This window comes from Labeo rohita, chromosome 3, assembly GCF_022985175.1.
Source record: "Labeo rohita strain BAU-BD-2019 chromosome 3, IGBB_LRoh.1.0, whole genome shotgun sequence".
NCBI lineage: Eukaryota > Metazoa > Chordata > Actinopteri > Cypriniformes > Cyprinidae > Labeo > Labeo rohita.
Window position 1 is genome coordinate 28,587,073 of NC_066871.1, and position 21,410 is coordinate 28,608,482.

General features: G+C 36.8%; 1 protein-coding gene across 3 annotated transcripts in view; it reads right to left on the minus strand.

The window, feature by feature from the left end:
• Positions 1-7,546, minus strand: part of igf2bp1 (insulin-like growth factor 2 mRNA binding protein 1) — a 44,849-nt gene extending 37,303 nt beyond the window's left edge. For 2 of the 3 annotated variants that reach the window (XM_051106176.1, XM_051106177.1), the window contains exons 1-2: positions 6,920-7,546; positions 5,627-5,687 (exon numbers count right to left, since the gene is read on the minus strand). In XM_051106176.1, coding sequence (XP_050962133.1) covers positions 5,627-5,687; positions 6,920-7,094 — 236 coding nt within the window. In that variant the 5' untranslated portion in view covers positions 7,095-7,546. Of the gene's footprint in view, positions 1-5,626; positions 5,688-6,088; positions 6,269-6,919 lie in introns of those variants that run through there. The other variant, XM_051106178.1, reaches the window with a different exon arrangement.
• Between the last annotated feature and the right edge of the window lie 13,864 nt (positions 7,547-21,410).

Consider the following 21,410-nt stretch of genomic DNA (forward strand, 5'->3'; position numbering starts at 1 on the left):
AAAAAGCGCAGGAATTTAAGCCAGCAGCACTTTAACACACACATCCTGTGGAAGAACAATGTGCAAAAGAGCTTCATTATTTACAGTGCAACAAAACCAATTTGGAACACACTCATTTGTTTCACTCCTAACCAAGCAGAGCATACATTTAAATATGCAATGAGAACTTGAATGAATATTAATCAGTTCAAGTCGCTTCTGTCAACATTCTGTCAACATCGTATGTACTATGACCCAGACATTCAATGCATGTTCACTGCTCCATTTGGGGGGGAAAAGGGAGAAAGAAAAATGTAAAGAATTTAGGTTCAAGGGGCACCCCCCGTTCACCAGTGTTTATGATGGCAACGCCTTCAGAACGGCCTGTTCACCAGAGAAATAAAGAGTCATTGGGGGGGGCGGGGACCGGGCAAACAGGGGGCCCATACTTCAGAGGGGTAAACCACCATGAACTTTTTTTCCCCTTGGGAAACACCCCTAGTCTCACATCTCCCACACACACACTAAATAACAAAAACACAGACCTACATGTTGTTGTCACACTGCACTGTGTTTTGTAAAAATACCCACAATGCTATCTGAAGATTCAAAAGAAAACAAAAGGTTAGTTAAAAAAAAAAAAAAAAAAAAAAAAAACGCTTGAGAGACTTTGCAAGTAGTTCTCATCCAGGATGTCAAGCCTGTCAGAGCAGAGCATTTTTGGAGAACGTATTTGATCAAATTTATTCAATGTTTACAATTTAATTGTATATGTAAATGTTCTAAATCTGTTCCAAAATTAACAATTGTACATTTTATGCTGCAAAAAATTAAGACCCTGAAACCCGTCCCACAACAACTTGGGCAGCCATGCTGCAAAATGGCGCCAACCGATGATTTGAACTTCAAGCCAAGTCCCATCCACCTGTTCACGCTGCCTTGCGACAGCAAGGCTCTGCGGTTAATATATTCATCATTGAGAGAGGGTTTCTGAAGCTGTACATCACAAATGTTATCAATGGACATGGAGAGAGAATGTTTATATTCTCCATTACTAGTTCATTGACCATAGAGTGAACAAGAATAAGCTCTTACCAACACTATTGATCCAAATCCACTCGCAACGCACATTAAAAATGCTTATTAGGAGACATCTCTCAATTAAACACACAAACACTTACTTTTATCATGTATTGTAGGCTATTTACACAAAAACAGCTCATTTTTGTGTAAAAGCCCTTGGGGGTGTGAACGTGCATGCTTTTGGTACTAAATGCTACTCCAAAGCTGAGGTAAAGGGACTTCGATCCTTTTCAAAAAAAAAAAAAAAACACAGCACAGATGGTTCAAAATAGGGAAAGGGGGAGAGAAGAGGACACATTGGTAAGGGGTTAAAATGGGAGGGGTGCTCTTAAAGGCACAACACACATTTAACTTTGCCATTTTCAGCATGTCTACGTGCCATAAGCATTTTTTCCTCTTTGTCCCTTGTTCTCCATCTCCTATTTTTTCCTGTTCAAAACAACGGTCGTTTTGAGAGAATCACTCTCCGCAAGAGCAAAAAAAAAAGGGAAGCCCACAAGGAAGTGCTGCTGTGCATTCCCTCCTCAATCCCCACCCCCTTCTCTCCTCTTCTCCTCTTATCTCCTCTCTTCATTCCTCCTCTCCACCCTCTTCCTGCTCAGGCAAGCCTTGCGAGTAGGACGTCATATGACCGAACTGACAAGACTGCCTGCCTGCACGTTCCGCAGCCCTGCAAATGTGGGGATCAATCAAAAATGCATGCAGATAGAAAGACAGCCTGTGCAATACGGAGGGACAAAGAGAGGAAAGAAAGAGACAGAGCAAAAGTGCAAGCCAGGAAAAGAAAAGGGAAAAAGCTGCACGCAAGCAAGCACGCTGCTGAAAGAGAGAGAGAGAGCGAGGAAGAACGAGAACGAGGTTGCCTCGCGTGCAGCACCGTCAACGGCTTCTGAGAAACTGCACACAGGTGTTCCTGGCCCCCGATTGGTCGCACCTCCTTCTTCGTAAAAACCCCTCCCCCTGCCTTCTGTAGTACTACAATCACAAGCGGAGATGGAGAGAAAAGGACAGAGAGAAAAGGAGGGAGGGAGCCAGAGGACAGAGCAGGCAAGTGTGGCTTCAGACTGCCTGAGCATGCAATCGCAACACGCTCGTTTATTTACCCGGCGAAACACCATGATTCGATTCAAAGCTGAAGCTTTTTTTTTTTTTTGTTTCTCTCCCCTTTTCTCTCCGAACCTGGGTCTGGTGAGATTTAGCTTCTCTAAATGCACAAATCTTTACTTAGGAGTTACTTGTACAAAACTACTGTTATTTTAACCGTGCTGTAAGCCTGTAGGTTTTTCCTTCAATCAAAGCAATCAAAGCATTTGATAGATATTGGGTGTGTTACTTTGTATTAAAAAAATAAACACACACACACACACACACACACAAATTAAACAGGCTATTTACAGCACTCCCTAATTGCAAGACAGCAATTAGTTGTTCTTTAAAAATTTATTTTGCACTAATCACAATGGATTTGACAGCAAACATGGGTTGTGGTAAATGAGGATCTCTAGCTAGCTCTATAATTGAGCACTTGACAGATAAATCAAGACTGAACGGTCATAATACAGAGACAAAAACATCTCAACAGGAAACTACCAACACTACACACACCTCAACAGGTCTTCACTATTTATCAGTTTTCATTTCAGTAATGCATTTTTTTCTCTACTACTCACAAATACACTTATACAGCCAGATGAGTGACTATGTTATTTTAGACTCGCCTTTTGGAAATAATTCATTCACAGTCATTTGCCAAAGTATTTCCATATTGCAATTTAAAATAAATATTTCTATTACACTTCTATACCAATGACTTGCACCACACTGGTCTCTACTGCATTATTCAGTTCACAAAGAATTAGCCGCCGCCAATATTTGTGCATATACATCCCCGTTTTGTTCCAATGAGATTTTTTTGAGAGCAACAAAACCCATGTTGCGTTCTGGACCTTGATAGGTGCTTACAAGGGGAAGGGAGCACGCAGAGTAGCATCTGGAAGAAGGGGGAAGGGCCATTGTTACACTTTTAACACCCAGTATTGTCATAAAGGTGTGGCTCTTCCCCTTGTCTCTAAAACTCTCGTGCCGAAGAACTTCAAAAGTGGCCCATCAAGCCACTGCAAATGGCCCCGTCACACCAATGCAACATTACATAAAGCAGGGAGAAACTCAAGGCGTGAGACATGGAGCCGCCCACACAGCTCTATGCACAAAACATTATGGCTTACTCACTACACCCTCTATGGTCTTCACTGTAGTCTTTGCACACATTTAACTATAGTTTTACCAGCAACTACCTTACATGCATATTACTTAAACAACTGAATAAAAATGCTTTTGAAATCAGCTACTGGTGGCCTTGATGTTTTGACAAGTTTATTTGTTTACAAGACGTCTTTTAAAAAAAACATTTCTTATTTTACGTGTAAGCATTACATAAGACAGGCCCTATGTTACCAAACGCAAGGGGTGTGCACAATAGGAAAGGAGCTGCTCTGACCCTCCACCCCACCCCAAATCTTGTTACTTATCCTGCATTCACACTTCTCCAACGCAACAAATTAACTTGAAGCAACTGAAATGTGTTCATGCACATATTAAGCAAAAAAAAAAATATATATATATATCTGAATCACAATTCTACCAGCACGTAAGCACACAGCGTAACAATGGGTCAAATGAACATACATGCTGACCTGGAGGTGTACGCTGCTTTTTAAAGAGGCCAGCCCCACAAAGACGTTTATCAAAATGGCGACGAGTACCAGTTCCACTCTAATTAACATTTCTAATGCATTTTCCACAACTCTGGTTGTGTTTTGTCTGAGTGTGTGCGCGCGTTTTCTGGTTACTTGGAATTTTCAAATCAAAAGAACCACACAGCGTCTCACCAGAGCAGACTATACGTATTCTAAAATATCATACGCACACAGGCAGGAAAAAAGTCCCATAAGTATAAACGTAAATGGCAAAACATATGAGTTTATGGTTCAAAGCGTATTTTAGGCTAAAATAGCTCACTACTGAGGATTAGTTTGCGGATTAGTAAACTGTTTACATGGCGCTATCAAATGAATTTGTGAATATGCATTTGCACCCATTCATGTTAATGCCCCAGTGCTTTCAAATGGAGCCTTCGACAGAGGGCTACATTGTACGCCATTTTCTCAATTGCTGACGTTGGTTACTCTTAACACTGATGGCGACCACGTGTCACACTATCAGTGTAACATTGGCCTCCCAACACTAATCACATTGTGCCATTAATGTCTATTTAAAACGTATATCTGATAACAAATAATTTTATGAAAACTCCGCTTTATCAGTAGCCTGTGTGCATTTGGACACGCGTTATGCTTCTGCATCAAGTATGCACAAATCCAAAAAACACCTATATCGTACGTATAGTGAAATATCAAATATGCAACATACGTTTTGTCACAAAACGCCTGTCAGCAGTAAACAAATTTATGGCAAAAGCGCGTAAACCATAAAGCGCTGGTTCAACTGGTTAGAAAGCGGTGCATCAAAACAACGTAAATGCATAATTACACCTATCACAGAATTATTTAAGAAGCAGAATTTGATGTATGAATTGTAAATTATGTTATTTAGCACACATTATCGTTTTAATATATAGGTTTTAAAACATTATAACGTCGAGCTATACGCCAGGTTAACAGGTGTAGCTCGGATGGTTGTGAAAAAATGCGTTTAGGGTGTAAAGTGGTAAGAAGGAGAGTTGAGTTGGGTGGGGACGAAGGGGGAGACCTTTTTGTTCTACATAAACAGTCTTCTCCGCGCCATGCAAACTCGCCAGAGCACAAATAAATATTTCTGGGGATAATTTTAATTTTAGGCAGCAAAAGTTACACTCTCCTATTCACATGCACTCACAACGATCAGCAAAAATAGGGATAAATGATCATTTACACAACAAATCTTTCCAACTGCACAGTTTATGGAACATAAACATATATATAGGCTACGCTTTGTTTCTCCAGCGCTGACCTGAAGCGGCGTTCCCTACAAAGTCTACCCTTTAAATATCCGCACAAAAGTACGAACTACGATGGTGTTTCAAAGTAATAGCAGCTTTTAAAACCACAGCGGGCTAGAAAACTAAATCTGTGTTGCATGAATTGTTTAAACGTATCAAGCACCGAGGCCTAGGCCTTGCAGTAGGCCAAGGCCTAATCAACAGGGAACAGTGATTGAAAGGACACGGAGACTAGCATTGTTACATGTTTGACAAATATGCACGCATATGCCTAACCTAGGAGGCGAATGCTATATAGCGCTGTAGTAAGTATGAATGTAACAGCACGTGGTGTGATACTACTAGCATATGGCACTTCAACATCCGTCACGTGAAGAGAAACAAAGAATATAGAAAGCTGGACTCTTAAAAAGTAGCAACAACTTAACTGTTACAACCAAATTTGAGCACACAGCGAGGTCCTGGTTACATAGCACACATATTTGCACCACCGCCACGACATATATACACACAGTCTTTATATACAGTAAGCAAACAATTGTTGAACGATTCAAAGAAAGCAAATACCTCTGCTTCTTAGGGACAGAATGTTCGACCTCAATTCGTTTGCCGTGAAGTTCCACTTTACCTGGAAAAGGGGAAAGAAATTATTTTTTTTTCTGCTTTTTTTTACGCCACACACAAATGAGACCACCAGCTTGCTTAAATGGCCCTCAAAATGTAAGCCAACTTTAAAACTAAAACAATAAATGTGTGCTTCAAAGATTTCCTTATATGCTTCGTTATGTGTGAGGTGAAACGGTATTTTTTACTGTGCAAGTTGCTTTGCGAATGGCCTAAACGAGCTTCTGAAGTGTTGGGGTCGCAAGGGTGGGTGCTAATAAAAAGTAGTTAAACTAAAAAAAAATAATATTATTATTAAAATAGTTGGCACTGGTTAAATCACAGCATTCTTAGGACGCTATCAAGGTTCACTGCTCAGGGCTACTACACAGGCTATTTGCGTCAACTGTATGACAGAATCCATACGTGTAGGGTATTTGTTGTTCGTGTCTGGACCTAAGAGGCATATAGCGATCAAAAGAACAGCTGAAGATGAATTAATCTTGACCGTGGATAGTTTTAACTGGATCCTTATCGGCATGGCGACCTTCGTGCTATATAGAGCACACGTCACATGCTACATATGTGGGGAAGCGAGGAGAGACATATTTTGTGGTCAGTGGGACAGATGCAATACAACTGCATTGTTAAAGTCAGCATATAAGAATGCTACATGCTCGGATATGTTAAACACCAGAAGGTATCTCTCACTATTGTGATTGTTAACTCAATAGGGGCTTCACGAAGCATGTTTCATTTTAGCTCCACTGGCCTATTAGCCAAAAGGGGGAGGGGTGAGACCTGATTCTATAGCTGTGCCGGGTAGGTTGGACTAAACCTAAAGACTCAGCTTAGGGGAACCACGTCCTACAGTTTACAATCAGAACGACGCTAAATGTATAGTTATTTTTTAAAGCCGAACGCACTGCACGTTTTAAACCTGTCAGAGCAAAGAAAGTGAAGTCGTGGTTGATGTGTGCATGAATGCTTTTAGTGTCTGCAAACCCTCTGCTCTTAAAAGTTCACTATCTAAGGCACCTTTGCACTACAGAGCCTTACAGTGTCCTGACTTCAATGGCAAAACGTAGAAACACAGATTCACGGCCACGACAAACCCGAGTGTCTTTAGCAAAACAGTGCAATTTGAGTTATAAACAAGCAAAACACTCACGGGAGGTGAACCAGGGCAAGTTAGGAAAGAACACCGGCGAAGAAGCAAACCGGTAACGAAAGGCCCATTAAAATCAATTTACTCACCAGAAAATGTTTCAATCGCTTTCATTGCCCATTGGTCGTCCGGGCAATCAACAAACGCGTAGCCAGTTTTCATGAGAAACTGTCCAGAGTATGGAATCTTGTAATCTTCAAAGGTTTTAACCAAGTCTTCTGCGGTCACGTTTTCATTGAGATTTCCAATATATAGCTTGTTCATCGTGAAAAACTGTAACGTTCCCCCCCAAAAATAGAAATGAAAATAAAACTTTTCGGCAGAACGCTCTTAATTTTGAAAAAGGACTAAGACACCCGCAGATTATAAAATCATGTAGATGTCAGCCGGTTGGAATTAAAAACGGGGAGAAACAAAAACAAAACAACAAAAAAATCAAACTGCAAGACAATCCAAAATAAAAAGGGGAAAGTTCGACCAACAGTAACGTTGTAGTCTGATTAAGTCCTGCAGGCGAGTGGTAAATATTCTTCACTGTAGCAACCTTCGCGAATTCCCAGCGCGCTGTAGAAATGATATCAGTTTGAATTAAGCTGATGTTTGTTACGATGGAATAGTGGCGAGTATATAGCGGGATCGGGAGAAATTCTTTCCTCTCGCTGCCCCTCAACCTAAAGCTGTACCCTGCACTGTCACACAGATCCTACCGCTTGGCGATGGCACCGCCTCTAAAACCGAGTCGAATTTACTAATTTTTTTTGTTTGCAAAGAAGAAACCACGTGGTCTCAGAGTAGCTAGAGAAGGGGCCGGTCCTCCGCTCTCTCTCTCTCTCTGTCTCTCAAGCTGTGCATGGAAAGACAGGAACATTTTCTGTACATTGCACCGTATATGCTCTGTATGCATATATATATACAGATTCATACTAGCCCACACATGCTCCAGTTTTACTTATGTGCTCAACGGCACGTTTCCTGTTTTCTTTTCACGTTGTGTTGCAAGAATTTTTCGGATTTCAGTAAGACAGAATTTACAGGAGAAAATACCATTTAGTGCAATTTCAAATTTTTAAGAGTCTACGTGTAAATAAACCCCCTCTGTGATGTTGCTCGGTTGCTTTTCCTTTTCCTCGCCCCTTTCCACTCGCCTGCTAGTCTGCAGCCTTACGCGAGTACCTCAAGTTGATCACGAAACACGTACTTCCAATACTAAAACCCAATAGCCTTCATGTAGCTACATGACATTGTTAGCTGTGGGTCACAACCAGGGCGGTGAAGTAAAATATTTAATTAGAGTAGTTTTACAACCAAAGTTTATGGCAAACATTTTTGAGGTGGAGTAAATACTAAGCAGTAACACACATATTCAATGCATGGTTTTATTGAAACACTGTATCCTTTTTAGTTCGCCTCCTGGGAACTTGGCCGTGCGGGTAACGCAGAATCCAGTTTTACTTTAACAGGTCAGCTCCAGCAGCGAGCTCTCCGGAGCTTGGGCGGCAAATTTCCACAGAGATCTCAGAAGTTCTCATGCTCACCTCCATGGCGCGCCAAACCGAGGCACGAGAAGGTCCAACAACTGATTCAAAATGGGGGGTGTTGAGACAGCAGGGCCTAGCGTCGGGGATACCGCCTACCAACAGGAAGTGAGCAACTGTTGCATTGCCTATTGTGTGTACACGCTGTGTATGTTTCATAGCGAGGATTTTTCAGATACATACTCAGGTTCTGAAAAATCTGACCTCAAATCCACATTCAAATGAGTTAAACGCAAATCAGATGGGAATTTCAAGCGGTTACTTTTGTTACGTGGCTCTCAAATTGTACACGTGGCGGCAGTACCGGCTCTCTGTGAGAAAATGGCTTCCCGTCCATTACAGCAAGAGTGAGATGTGATTCACATCTCGCAAGAACTCAACGATAATGACATGTATTTTGACCAACATAAGACCTGAAACACGCGCAGATCCGTATGAAACCCGTTTCAGTAGTTCCTTGTTTAAATCACACATGACGGGCTCCTTCGGTAACGAAGGATGCCTTCATTCAAGAGTGATTACGATGAGTTGACTAAAGAGGCGCAGTTGTGTGCATATCCGAATTGTCTAACACGTCTGCAGCGATTAATCACCTGTCTGGATAAGTACAAAGTATTCCCTGATGCACATACACATCTTGAGGTTCTATCGCGCAAGTGTAAATAAAGGCTGCTTTGATGATTTCTCTCCTTATTTTAATGCTCATTCACCACAATTTATAAACGTGTCGTGCCTGAAGGCCATTCGTAGGAAATTCACTCTATTAGACGTACAAGAATTTATACTGACATGCAGGATAGATGTACTAAGAACTAAAGGGTTCACTGATCTGATGGCCTCTATCTAAATACTTTTTTGTGGGTGGTTGTACAGTTAGTTTTAAAGTTACTAGGTCAAATGCATGTGTAGCCTATATTCTATTAATGGCAACAATAATCGTGCAAGACTGCAGAAAGTCGTCGTCCCTTCTATTGCGTGAAATATGAATTTCTTTTCATAGTCCTGTTACACTCAGTAACTGTTGCATGGGGGTGCACTTTGTGGTCCTGTGAAGGAATTGGCATGTCAATACAACCCCCTGTGAGTTTTAAGAGGGACTCTGAGATTTGAGATTGTGACCTGACCACACACTGTGAGGGGGGGATGAGGAATAGCTGGTGTGGGGGTAGGGCATCTCTTTTCTGGGTGAGGGGGAACACAGGCATGGAGCTCATCCAGGACAACTAGGAATTTAAGTTTGATGGTGCATCATTGAAAACTGCTTCCTTCTATCTCTTATAAAGTGCTATGCTTATTATAGTAATAATTATCACAGTGGTTTTAGATACTATAAAATATGAACAAGTGCATTGTTTTCTTTTGCATTATGTTGTGTTTAGCAATAAAGTTCTGCATCTTAGAGGAACAAAGCATGGTGGGAAGGATGTTCTGAAAAGAAGCAAGAAAGACTCTAAGACCAGTGTGAACATGTTTATTTACAGTTTACATTCTGAGTTGTACTTTAAGGTTACTTAGTGGAGAAAATAATGAACGGCATAAAAACGTTAGCAGAACAAAGTTATAGTTAAACCTGATGAACAAAGCTTAAGTTAGTTTGGTTAGTTCAGGGTTGTCTGATTTGCTTCCATGCCTACGTATGTAATTGTCAAGCAAGGTTCTGCTGTAATTCTTAGGAGTTAATATTTGGAAAGCAATATTTGCATACTTGAGACCAGAGGCAAGGTCAGTCTTAAACATGGAAATGGAAGACCGTAGCTGAAAAAATCAGACAGTTAATCATTTTTTATGTTATCTGTAGATATGCATTTTTAATCAGCCTTTTTACACAGAAAAAAGTGAGAAATGTTACATAACTATGACAAACCTATAGCCACAAGACGACCTTGTGTCATTATGGAAATGCAATCTAGGAATAAGAGTACTACAGTATTGAATGTAAATGACTTTTTACTGTATTATTAGAACAAAATTGGATCTGTTTTTTATATAACCCAAAACAGGTTTTTTTCTTTTCACTAGTTTGCATATTTGTCCAACCCACATGATCACCTAAATTCTTTTTTTCAGAAGAAGATCTAACAATGCAAGAGGTAGAGACTTCATTACTTCTGGTTTCCATGAATGCTTCCATAGTTGTGTTCTTGCTTCTTTTGTATCTTCATGCTTGTGTACAGGCAGTTCTCATCATGGAAAGAAATACTGATAGATCTTTACAATCTTTATGAACTTTTTAACAATTATAAATTACATGTAGTAATAAATTGGCTGTATCTGAAAATAAATAACATTGATCATTAATTAATAAATTACATCTGACGAAGAACAATTGTAAATGAAATAATTAACATTTAAAATAACACCACAAGCATCTGATCATTTTTTGAAATTGGATATTTAAGTAGCACTTCTTTAAATCAAACAGTTAGAAATAGTTTTAATTCCTTTTAGAAATTAGTAATTTTGTTTTGTTTTCATGCATGTACAAATATAACAACGCAACTGTTAGAAAAAGTAATCAAAACACTGATTTGAGTCGTAGTTTGAGCAGCTATTTGCATGCATTTGCCAGAACAAAAATAACCGTAGAATCAAATCTGATTTAAAGTTATTAAAGATAGATTTTTTTTGTTGTTGTTTTCTCTCTCTAAATACCTACAGTACAATAAGGAACAATACAATTTCAAAGCAGAGACCAAACAAATAATTTCACGCAATGTTTTTTTCTTTATTTTAACAACCTGTTACATTTGTCTAATACAGCAGGTATACTGTTTGAACGCAGACGTTTGAACAATTTTAATACTGGCTACTGATCTCATTTCTGCCCTCTTGGAGGAAGTTGAGAATGATTAGCAGTTCCTGTTATTTCCCATGATGCCACTCAAATGATGTGAGACCCTTTCTGCTGTCTTAGCAATAACACAATATAATCTGGGTTTGCAAAATCCTGTAAATCCAGCCCTATTAATCTAAGCAGTAAGCCACAGTGAAGACCCAGCAGTATGTTTAGTGTACTGTTTCCAACTCCTTAAAAAACGGTTTTGTTGCACACACATAAATATATGATTGCAATTGTTAATTAAACTGTTTTAAACTGTCCTATCTTTTAATTAATTTGTATAAAACATTAAATCTAAAACATCTAAAACAAAAGCATCTAAAACACTTCCAGTTTATCTCATCTAAACTATTTGTCTGTTTAAAAATAGATGTCTCTTGAAAAGAAAACCTGTTGAGCCAACCCACAAAAGACATGTAAATTTATAAAAATGTTTCCTTTAAATGCTGTGTGCAAATAAATATAATTTATCTACATTATAGCACAAGCAGGGTTTCATTTTACATACAATTCCAATGATAAATAATTAGTATATTTGATTTAACCCAGCACCTCCAAATAAAATAAGTTTCTCAAATTTAATATAAGCTTAAGTATGATCTAATCTCCCAATAATATATCACTAAAGTTTGATAAAATAAGATGTTTCTTTCTCTTATAAATACACAGTGTACAAGTTAAAAGTACAACATATTTTGAAGCCCTTGGGAGGACAGTAATTTCCAACAAAAACAAAGTAGTTAACAGCACAACATACAAGCAAATGTAATTATTTTAAGTATGCAATTTAAACGCACAATACAAACACTTATAAAATAAATAAGCATAATTTTAAAACATTCCACTGCAATGTTTAATCATGCAAGCTTTTTTGAAAAGTAAAGTTTTTTCCACAAACTAAGGAAAATTGACTTTTACAAATGTTTGACGTGCAATCACACAATAAGATAAAACAAGACCAGATAAATTAATAAGAAAGAAAGAAAGAAAGAGAGAGAGAGAGAGAAAGAAAAGAAAGAGTAAAAGAATGATTATCTTTCAATGCACACGATATTGTTAAACTACCTGACTGATTCATATCATCACTTCCTCTATTGTATTAAACTTCTCGATGATAACACATTGAATTATCGATATCCGGTTTTCGAAGGACAAAAAAGCAGTTTTTTTGACCAGCAACTTGAAGCTAATATGCGTTTTCTCACAAAATGGAGAGGGGGAGGTGTGTCCAATCAGAAAATTGTTTCGCCTCTAAACTGGTGACGTACATAACACACCCCCGCACGTACAATGTGAACAATTATACTGACCAGTTGTTGTATTTCCCTCATCCATATACACGACTTATGTTTCAGTTCACGTATATCATAGTATATGCCTTTCTTATGAAATCTTAAGTAAAACTACCGTACTTAAAGTCTGAACACAATAAGCAGTTTTTATTCATTTAACCGTGTGGAGAGAGAGAGGGGGCTTTGGAAAACAAGCTGTTGGTTGGCTCTCATATCAGAGCTCTAATTTATTAACAGCTGTATGAACAGCTCTCTGTATCATTTCTGCAAAAAAAACCAAACCATATTTAATGCTCAAAAAGAGATCACATGGATAGCTGTAAGATATTTTTGTTTTAAGTATATTATGCCCACAAGGGCAATGACTTGCACGTGGCTGCTTCCACCAAGCGGGCATTTTGAGATAATGCATGTTCCGAAGAACTGAGACGCACAGAGAATTGTTTGTTCACTAAAAGTTCATTTCAAGCGCATATTATCATTTATTTCTTGCAGTTGTTTATATGTTCCATATGAAGCTCCATTAACCGAATTAATTTATGTCACATATAAGGTCTTCTATCAGATTTCAAGCGAACATAGTGACATTTTCATTATATTCTGGGAGCAAATCCCAAACGGCTAATAAAGACTGTATACGTCTTAGAATACAAACCATAATGAATTTCGTTTACTCCAAGCTTCTGCCAATTTGATGTGACGTGGGATATAAAAACTGTGTTGTTTGCCAGGCATTTTATTTATAATATGTCGCTTCGATTAGACAGATCTGTTGGAACAGATTGCACATGACTTCTACTCAAAGTTTGTGTGTGCTGTATTGATTTTATTTATTTGCTAAAGTGCTCAATTGCTACCTCACAAAGACACAACTTTAAAGATGTTCTATACCCTACATTTATAGAGATTTCCAACGCGACAAAACTGAAAAATAACTCAATAAAGTGAAACGAAATATTGTGTTAACGTTGTGTCCTTAATTCGTATAGAATTTTCCAGCATAGCTACACATTAGATTCTCAATCTTGTTCCTATTACTAACATTGTTATTTACTTTCAGAACGTTTAGGGAAAACAAATAACAAAGACTAAAAACGTTTAAAATGGCACACTAAATTATATACATTGCGAGTTAAACAAAAGTTATGTTAGATTATATCAACGTAGACCTTAGAACAAGACCAGTCAAATTGTTTAATTGTGTTCTGCGTATCTGACGAGTTATTAAAGCGTTATAAATGTGCAAAATCAATCTGTTTCAACAACCAAGATGTTTAGCTCTTTGTAATAATTGTATGAATTAAATAAACAGTTTGCTATAACGAAAGACCGGATCTGAGTCAATCAAATGACTGTACTAAAGTGAACAATTTATCTCAGAACATAAATCGTTTTAGAAAATAAATCAATTAAGTGAAACTCAAATTGTTCAGAATAGTTCGTTTCCAGCTGATAACAATTTTGTAGTTTTGATAACGCATTCATATCGCACATGGAATTACATGCCTAATTCTTTAAAGTACAAAGCATAACAAGACCATAAAAGTACAACTTTCATCTGTTCAACATCTAACCTTTCCTTCATGACTTCCTCTGATAACTTCCTTTTAAACGGAACTTAAGCTGTTGATGACTTAAATTCGTGGTGTCTTCGGTTTCTTTCCCATTGCGGTGACTTTTTTTTGTCATGTTCAACTTTTGCGTTACGCTGCATGGTCTTGTTGTTGTAGCCCCGTTGGTTGGTTAGGTTAGATTTCTAATGGTTTAAAACTTACGCAGGATGGGTATAGTGACGTCATGAAACGTCAACTTTCACCGCCCCTCCCCTGAAATTCAAATGTTGTCATATATGTGCTATTGTCGTGAAAGAAATCCTGCGCAAGCGAGTCACTATTCATGAGGCAGACATTTGTCCAAAACGAAGACAAAGACGCTCCACTACATTTATGATACATGCAGGCAAAATATCTCATGGAGAATAAATGTAGTGACGGCTTTAGGAAAGCACATGTGGTTATCCTTGAGAAGAGAAACGACTTTAAGACTGAATACTCGAAATGCTGAAGTGCTGAATGCTGCTTGATAACCGAATCTTGTAAAGACAATGCGTTTCTTTTTTCAAAGATAATTTTAGAACTAATAATCTCTTTACATTAACCAGGTGATCCCTAACATATAATAAAGAAATAAAGTACATTTATGGCAAGTTTCTTCAAAGAAGAGCGATAATTCTTCTGCTATACTGCAATTACGACAAAACTCTTCCTGTGTTATTTTCACTTTCAAGATTCATGTTTGAGAGCAGTTTAACTGGTTCACCGTTTGTTTATCATACCAGAACAGGTTTGACCAAGGAGGGCACAGAAAAAAAGTAGTGAAGGGAAAGTAAATTTAAAGGTGTTATCTCTGTGACATACATTTCATACCTTGTTCTAATGCTTATCAGTGTTTGTTAGTATCATTCTGTGGTCACTGTTATTTTTAAGAAGTTTTAAGTGTTTAGTTAGGGGATGTCACATGAAGATATTTTAGCTAGTTCTAGAGCTAAACATTTCCACCAAGACAATTTCAATCTTTGTCAAACAGATTATTCAAAAGCTGAAAAAGGTACAAAGCTGTTACTGGTACAAAAGTTAAAAAAGTACATCTTTGTACCTTATTTACCCCTACAGGTACATACTAGTAGTTTAAAAGTACATATGATTATCTAAAGTGTACATATTAATAGTTTTGAAAGGATACCACCCTAGTGACAGTTTTGTACTTTTTTCTTTATTGTAGTCCTATATTCACATAGCTATTCTACAAGGTTTACAAACAGAAATGGACTTTATAAGCACATCTAACAAGTTAAAAACCAGCAGTTCAGAACTTTGGCAATTAAACTTTGGTTTAATTGCCAGGCTTTCAGACTGATTAACTTTTTCTCTCATTATGATAGTGGCTCAAGTTTGTGGTGACAAAAGCTACACACGACTGCCCTCTAATGGCAGTTCCTCAGTCGTTATACACAATGATTGCACTCGATTATTAAAAGAGCTTATTTCAGGGATAAATGTATATCAATCAATGAGAATTTAAAGGGGAGCTTTTTTTTTTTTTTTTTTAATTTTGTACTGTTTTCTGAGGTCCACTTATAATGTTAACTAGATTTTGACATTAAAAAAACAAAAACATAATTCAGAAGTGACAGGCTATTTTCTGTTCTGTTTTGACCCCCCTCACCGGAACACTCTGTTTGAATAGGAGTGGCGGATTGTAAACTCGGAAACACCCACTGCTATGATTGGCTAAGTTATTGGCTAACAGTTTGACAGCTTATATCCTTCATAGATGGAGGCTAGTAACAGACAAAGCAGTAGTAACCACGTAATAAAAACAGTGACTCACACTTGTGTGGTGCGACATTACTGGGGATCCAATATATTCGGGAATTGTAAACAAATCCACGATAAAAATGAAGGGAACAAAGGAACAAGTTCATACTGATGCGTTTTGAAACTTAAAAGTTCATCAGATAAAGTTTATGGTTTGGTTTCTGCATAGACCTGCATTCACCTCTTTTGTTATTTACACTACTACATGCGTTTCCTTCATACATCCCCTTTTTCAAATCGAGCCGTTCTCAGATGCCTGTCGGTGTGGCGTCACACCAACAGAGGCCACTCCCACAATAGTTGATTGACATGAGAGTCTTACCTCAGATCAGCTGTAACAGTCCAACCTCTTTGTTGTGATGCCGGAGCAGGGATGTAAGTTAGACAAAAACATCTCTGACTGAGCGATTGAGGTGTTGTGTTGCTGGATGTAATAATGAACATAGTGGTCATCATTTACTCCCGACATCTGAGCCGCTGAAGATGCAGTGGATTACATTTGTTTGTGAAGGGAATGCGCCTCCCGATGTTCACGCAAACATTTGTTATCCAGCTTTACTTACAGCAGAAGTGAGTATAGTTTTTTTTTTATGAATCTCTGCAGTCACCTTTCCTAATAACGTGCAACTTAGCAAGTTTTGCGGCTAAACACGCTAAATGCGGCTAAAGTAAACAATCTCTCAGAGCACAGCTGGTCACTCCACAGAGAGTAGAGATGGGCGGGGCGAGCAGAGCTCATTTGCATTTAATGGAACAATCCCTCAGAATGGGATGATTTTTGCAGAGCTCATTTTGACAAGTTAAAAATGGTGTTGTTTTACACAACCATTGAGAATTTTTTACCAAAGTATATTATAGACTTTTCATTAAAACCCTAAAGAATCATATCAACTTGTGGAAAATGGGCATCCAATGACCCCTTTAGGTAAGGCAGAAGGTCTCTCGAGAGCAGTATACCTCCTTTCTTCACTTAGTGCCCCAAAGGATATATGCTCACAATTTAATTTCATTTGGAAAAACAAACTTCATAAAACAAACAAAAAAGTGTTCTTGTTAATCTGACGGTGGGCTAAATGTTCTTAATTTTATGATTTTCAACCCAATTTTAAAAATGAATTGGGTTAAAAACTCAAACAAGTATTGTCAATATTGTCCCATATTATTTATTTTAAAAAACTTGGGGGATTAATTTTTGTTTTTGTTTTTTTTGCAGTGTCCTTATATAACTGGCAAACTTCCTACTGCTTTGGCCAATTATCACAAACAAGCATTAGTTTACTGGTCACTTCTACACAAACACAATTTTTCTCCTAGCAGGTGTTTTATATGGAACAATGGTAATATCACTAATAATAACAAGTCATTGTACATGGAGAATTGGGTTCAGCATAACATATTAATTGTAAACCAGCTTATTGACAAGAATGGGCAATTCTACACTTATTCTAATTTTTTTACAAAATGTGGCTTTTTTGAAAACGAAAAAGAATTTAACAAAGTAGTTAAGGCTATTCCCAATGGCATAATAACTTTAACCAAATTCTCAGAGGCAAATACTAATAATACAACCCTACAAAATGCCCAAATAAAATTTACCTCGAAACCCTCTCTAATATGAGATCTCAAAATAAGAAACGTTCTAAAGCTTTTCAAATTTATGTAACTGCCCTGGAATTTTTTACTTTTATTTATTTATTTTGTAATTTTTTATCCTTTTTTTTGTTTGTTGGTATAGGTTTGTGTTCATTTTGTATGTTTTTTCTTCCTGTTGTTATTCTTTGCAATTTGAAATGTGCAGTGTTGCCTTGTGTTTTTGTTTGATAATGGAACTGAATAATAGAAAGAAAAAAAAAATACTGCATGCGTAAATCAGTGGGCGAGGCTAAACAGGAAGTGGTGTAGAAGTGTTGATATTCTGCTATAAGGTGATGTTTAGCCACACTATTATGTGCTAAAACCTTGGCTTCAGTATAAGCTGTTAGACTAATGAGAAAGTGTGAGCTCTGAAACTTACAGGATGTTTTTATAGCACAATGACCTCTTACATGTCAAAAGATCAAGGGAATTTTGATTTCTCAGTCCATGACCCTTTTTAAAATAACACACAGAATATTTTTGTCTAAAACTAAATTGTAAATGTTTATTGTTATGTTTTATGTTAATCTAATGTGCATAAAACAGCTGAACTCAAGACATTTAACTTAAAATACAAATTGTCCAAATCAGTCTTGGTCCAAAATGTTTTGGAAATATATGAACTGTATTATCAAATACATTATATTTTTATGGTTTTGACAAACGCTGTATAAAACTTTATAAAAGTGAGTAACTCATGACCATTGTTTTAATAAGCATCTTTTATGTATAATTTATAAATGTTTACATTTTGGCATATTTGTAGTTTGAAATTATCCCACATAAAGCCAAACAGATAAATTAGACAACAGGAATGCATTTATTGCAATTATTTTACCAAAATAAGAGGCATCACACAGACAGAGGCTGCTCCCACGATAGTTGATTGACCCCCCCCCCATCTACTCCCACATACTTTTTTTATTTATTCATGTTAATAAACTTAACATAAGTGGTTTTAAGATCAAGTAGAAATCCTTACAAAACCAGATTACCACTTTTTAGTGTACCTAACTTATTTATAATTTGTGAATCCAACTCTTACAGGTGTAATCTGTTCTAAGATTAGATATAAATCTGAACAGTATGCAGCAAATTCAAACATGTTTTAACTATTGAAGCCAACTGTTACAGGTGTGGAAGGTGTGGATAGTGTTTTTAGAGTCATTATTGTCCTCATCTCATTTTTCATTAATTTATATTTAATTTACAAAAGAATTTTCAAGTGTTTTACTCCCCTCAAAGAAAGGTGTGTTTTCAGAAATGTGACAATGAGTGCATGGTCTTGTTGCAGGGATGGACAGTATTTCAAATACATGTATTTAAAATACTATTTTGAATTTTTGTATTTAAATACCTTTGGGAAAAGTCAAATGTATTTGGTATTTAAATACATTTAATCTTAGTATTTTTGTATTTAGTATTTTGTATACTTGTTGATACAGGAAATCAGCAGTCTAATAAAGAGGTTGATTGGCAAAAAGTATTTTATGTCTTTTGAAAATACAAAAATACTAAGATTAAATGTATTTAATTACAAAATACAAAATAGTATTTTGTATTTCAAATACATGTTTTTGAAATACTGCCCATCCCTGACTGCGCTTAACAAATTTATTGGACCACCACTCAATGTATGGTTTGTGCCACAGCTGCCCTAAACTAAGTATTGGTGATTAGCAAAATCATTTTTAATGTTTCTGTAATGGTTAATCCACCAGTCTCTGATGTGTAAAATCAAAGATAGATTCAAAGATAGACTGCACAAAAGGTTAATCAAAAGCAAGATTTGGGAGCAATTAGAAACTATTTGGATGTCAGTTACAACAGAGACTGTAAGCATGCAAGCTTTTATCAAGGCAAAGGGAGGCATACAAAATAAAAATAAAATATTTATTTATTTGGTTTATTAATTTTTTGGTTATTATGTCTGTGAATAAAGACAATTTAGTTGTGTGTTACCTGGATGATGTGATGCTATATCTAACTAATCCTGATTCATCTCTACCTAATTTATCTCAACTGTTGGAAAACTTTAGGGACTGGTTATAAAATTAATATTAATATAAGTGTTATGATGCCATTGAATTTTGCTGCAGAGAAAATGCCCTTAATTAACATCCCTTTTTTATGGAACTCCGAAAAGATTGTTTATTTAGGACTAAATATTCCTTCGAAGTTGGAAGAAGCATATTCTTTGAATTATTCTCCATTACTTAAAAAGGTAATAAAAGATCTGGAAAGATGGAACTCATTACCATTATCACTAATTGGCAGGATAAATTGCATAAAAATGAACATTCTTCCTAAATTTTTATATTTATTTCAGACCCTTCCCATTTCTGTCCCACAAAAGTTTATTAATAATCTCAATAGTTCAATTAGAAAATTTATTTGGAATAAAAAAACTCCAAGGGTTAAACTTAAGACATTACAGATGACATCCAAAAAAGGTGGATTACAACTTCCAGATTTTTTGTTTTATTTCTGGGCAGCACAAATGAGAGTGGTATGGTATTGGCAGAAGAACAGTACATTTTCATCTGCATGGATACAAATTGAAAAATATCATGCAGGGGAAATACCTCTAGATAAGGCCTTATTCATCCCTCTGACTTGTGTTATGAAGGCAGTTAATAACCCATTCATTAGGCGCACTTGCAAACTGGGGTTTGCGATCAGGAAAAATATAATTAGCTACTTTCATTGTATAACAATACTCCATTTCACTGCAACCCATCTCTTCCTGAGGCATTAAGAGATGGGATAACACAATATTGGTATAAAAAGGGAATACAGGTGTTTGGAGATTTATATGAAGAGGGCACACTAATGACATTTGAACAATTAAGGTCAAAGTTTTCTATTCCTGTTAAACACTTTTTAAAATATTTTCAGGTGAGACATTATATTAATACAGTACAAGGAGGTCATTTAAGGCCCCTCTGTTCACTCCCAATAGAGAGTATTATAGGAGAGAAAAAAGAATCCAAAGGTTTTGTGTCTTATATGTATACCAATTTCACTGACTTGTATGGGGAGGATGTTTCATCTTCAAGACTTATATAGGAAAAAGATCTGGAATGCACTTTTGATCAAGATACTTGGGAACTTATCTGTAAAAGGGCCTTAACATTTTCATTTAATAGTAGACATAAATTAATACAGTTCAATATTTTACATAGGGTATATTATACACCTGAAAGATTACACAAGATAAGTGATTCATATTCAGAATGCTGCCCTAGATGTAAAACAGAGGTTGGTACATTATTACATATGTTTTGAACGTGTTCTGAACTAAAAACCTACTGGAGAAATATAATACAAACTATTAACAAAATTATTAATGTCAAGCTTCCACCTGATCCGAGATTTATGTTATTGGGGGATGAATCAGTTCTCAACTTGATCAAAGGAAGAATTTACGCTTAGTTAAGATGGCTCTGATAGCAGCAAAGAAATGCATAGCTATACAATAGAAATCAGCAGAACCACCAAGTCATATTGTATGGCTTAGAGAACATTAATGTTCAAACAACATGTAAGAGTGAAATTTGTATCTGATGACCCTTTAACGGAGTAATTTTTTTGGCGTGGTGCCCCCCCAGACATGGTGCCCCTGGGCACTTGCCCAATTGCCCATACGGTTAATTAAAAAAAGATATGCTATTTAGGCAAAATATAAAAAAAAAAGTACTTCATCCTTTTCAAAGGTTTACAACCCCAGCTCTTAATGCTTAGTGGTTTCTTTCTGGAGCATCAGTGAGCACTTGAACCTTGCGTAATAGTTGCATATGAGTCCCTCAGTCGACCTTAGTGTCAAAATATGGATCTCAAAATCATACAGTCATTGTTGGAAAGGGTTCAAATACACAAAAATGCTGAAAACCAAAGTGGGA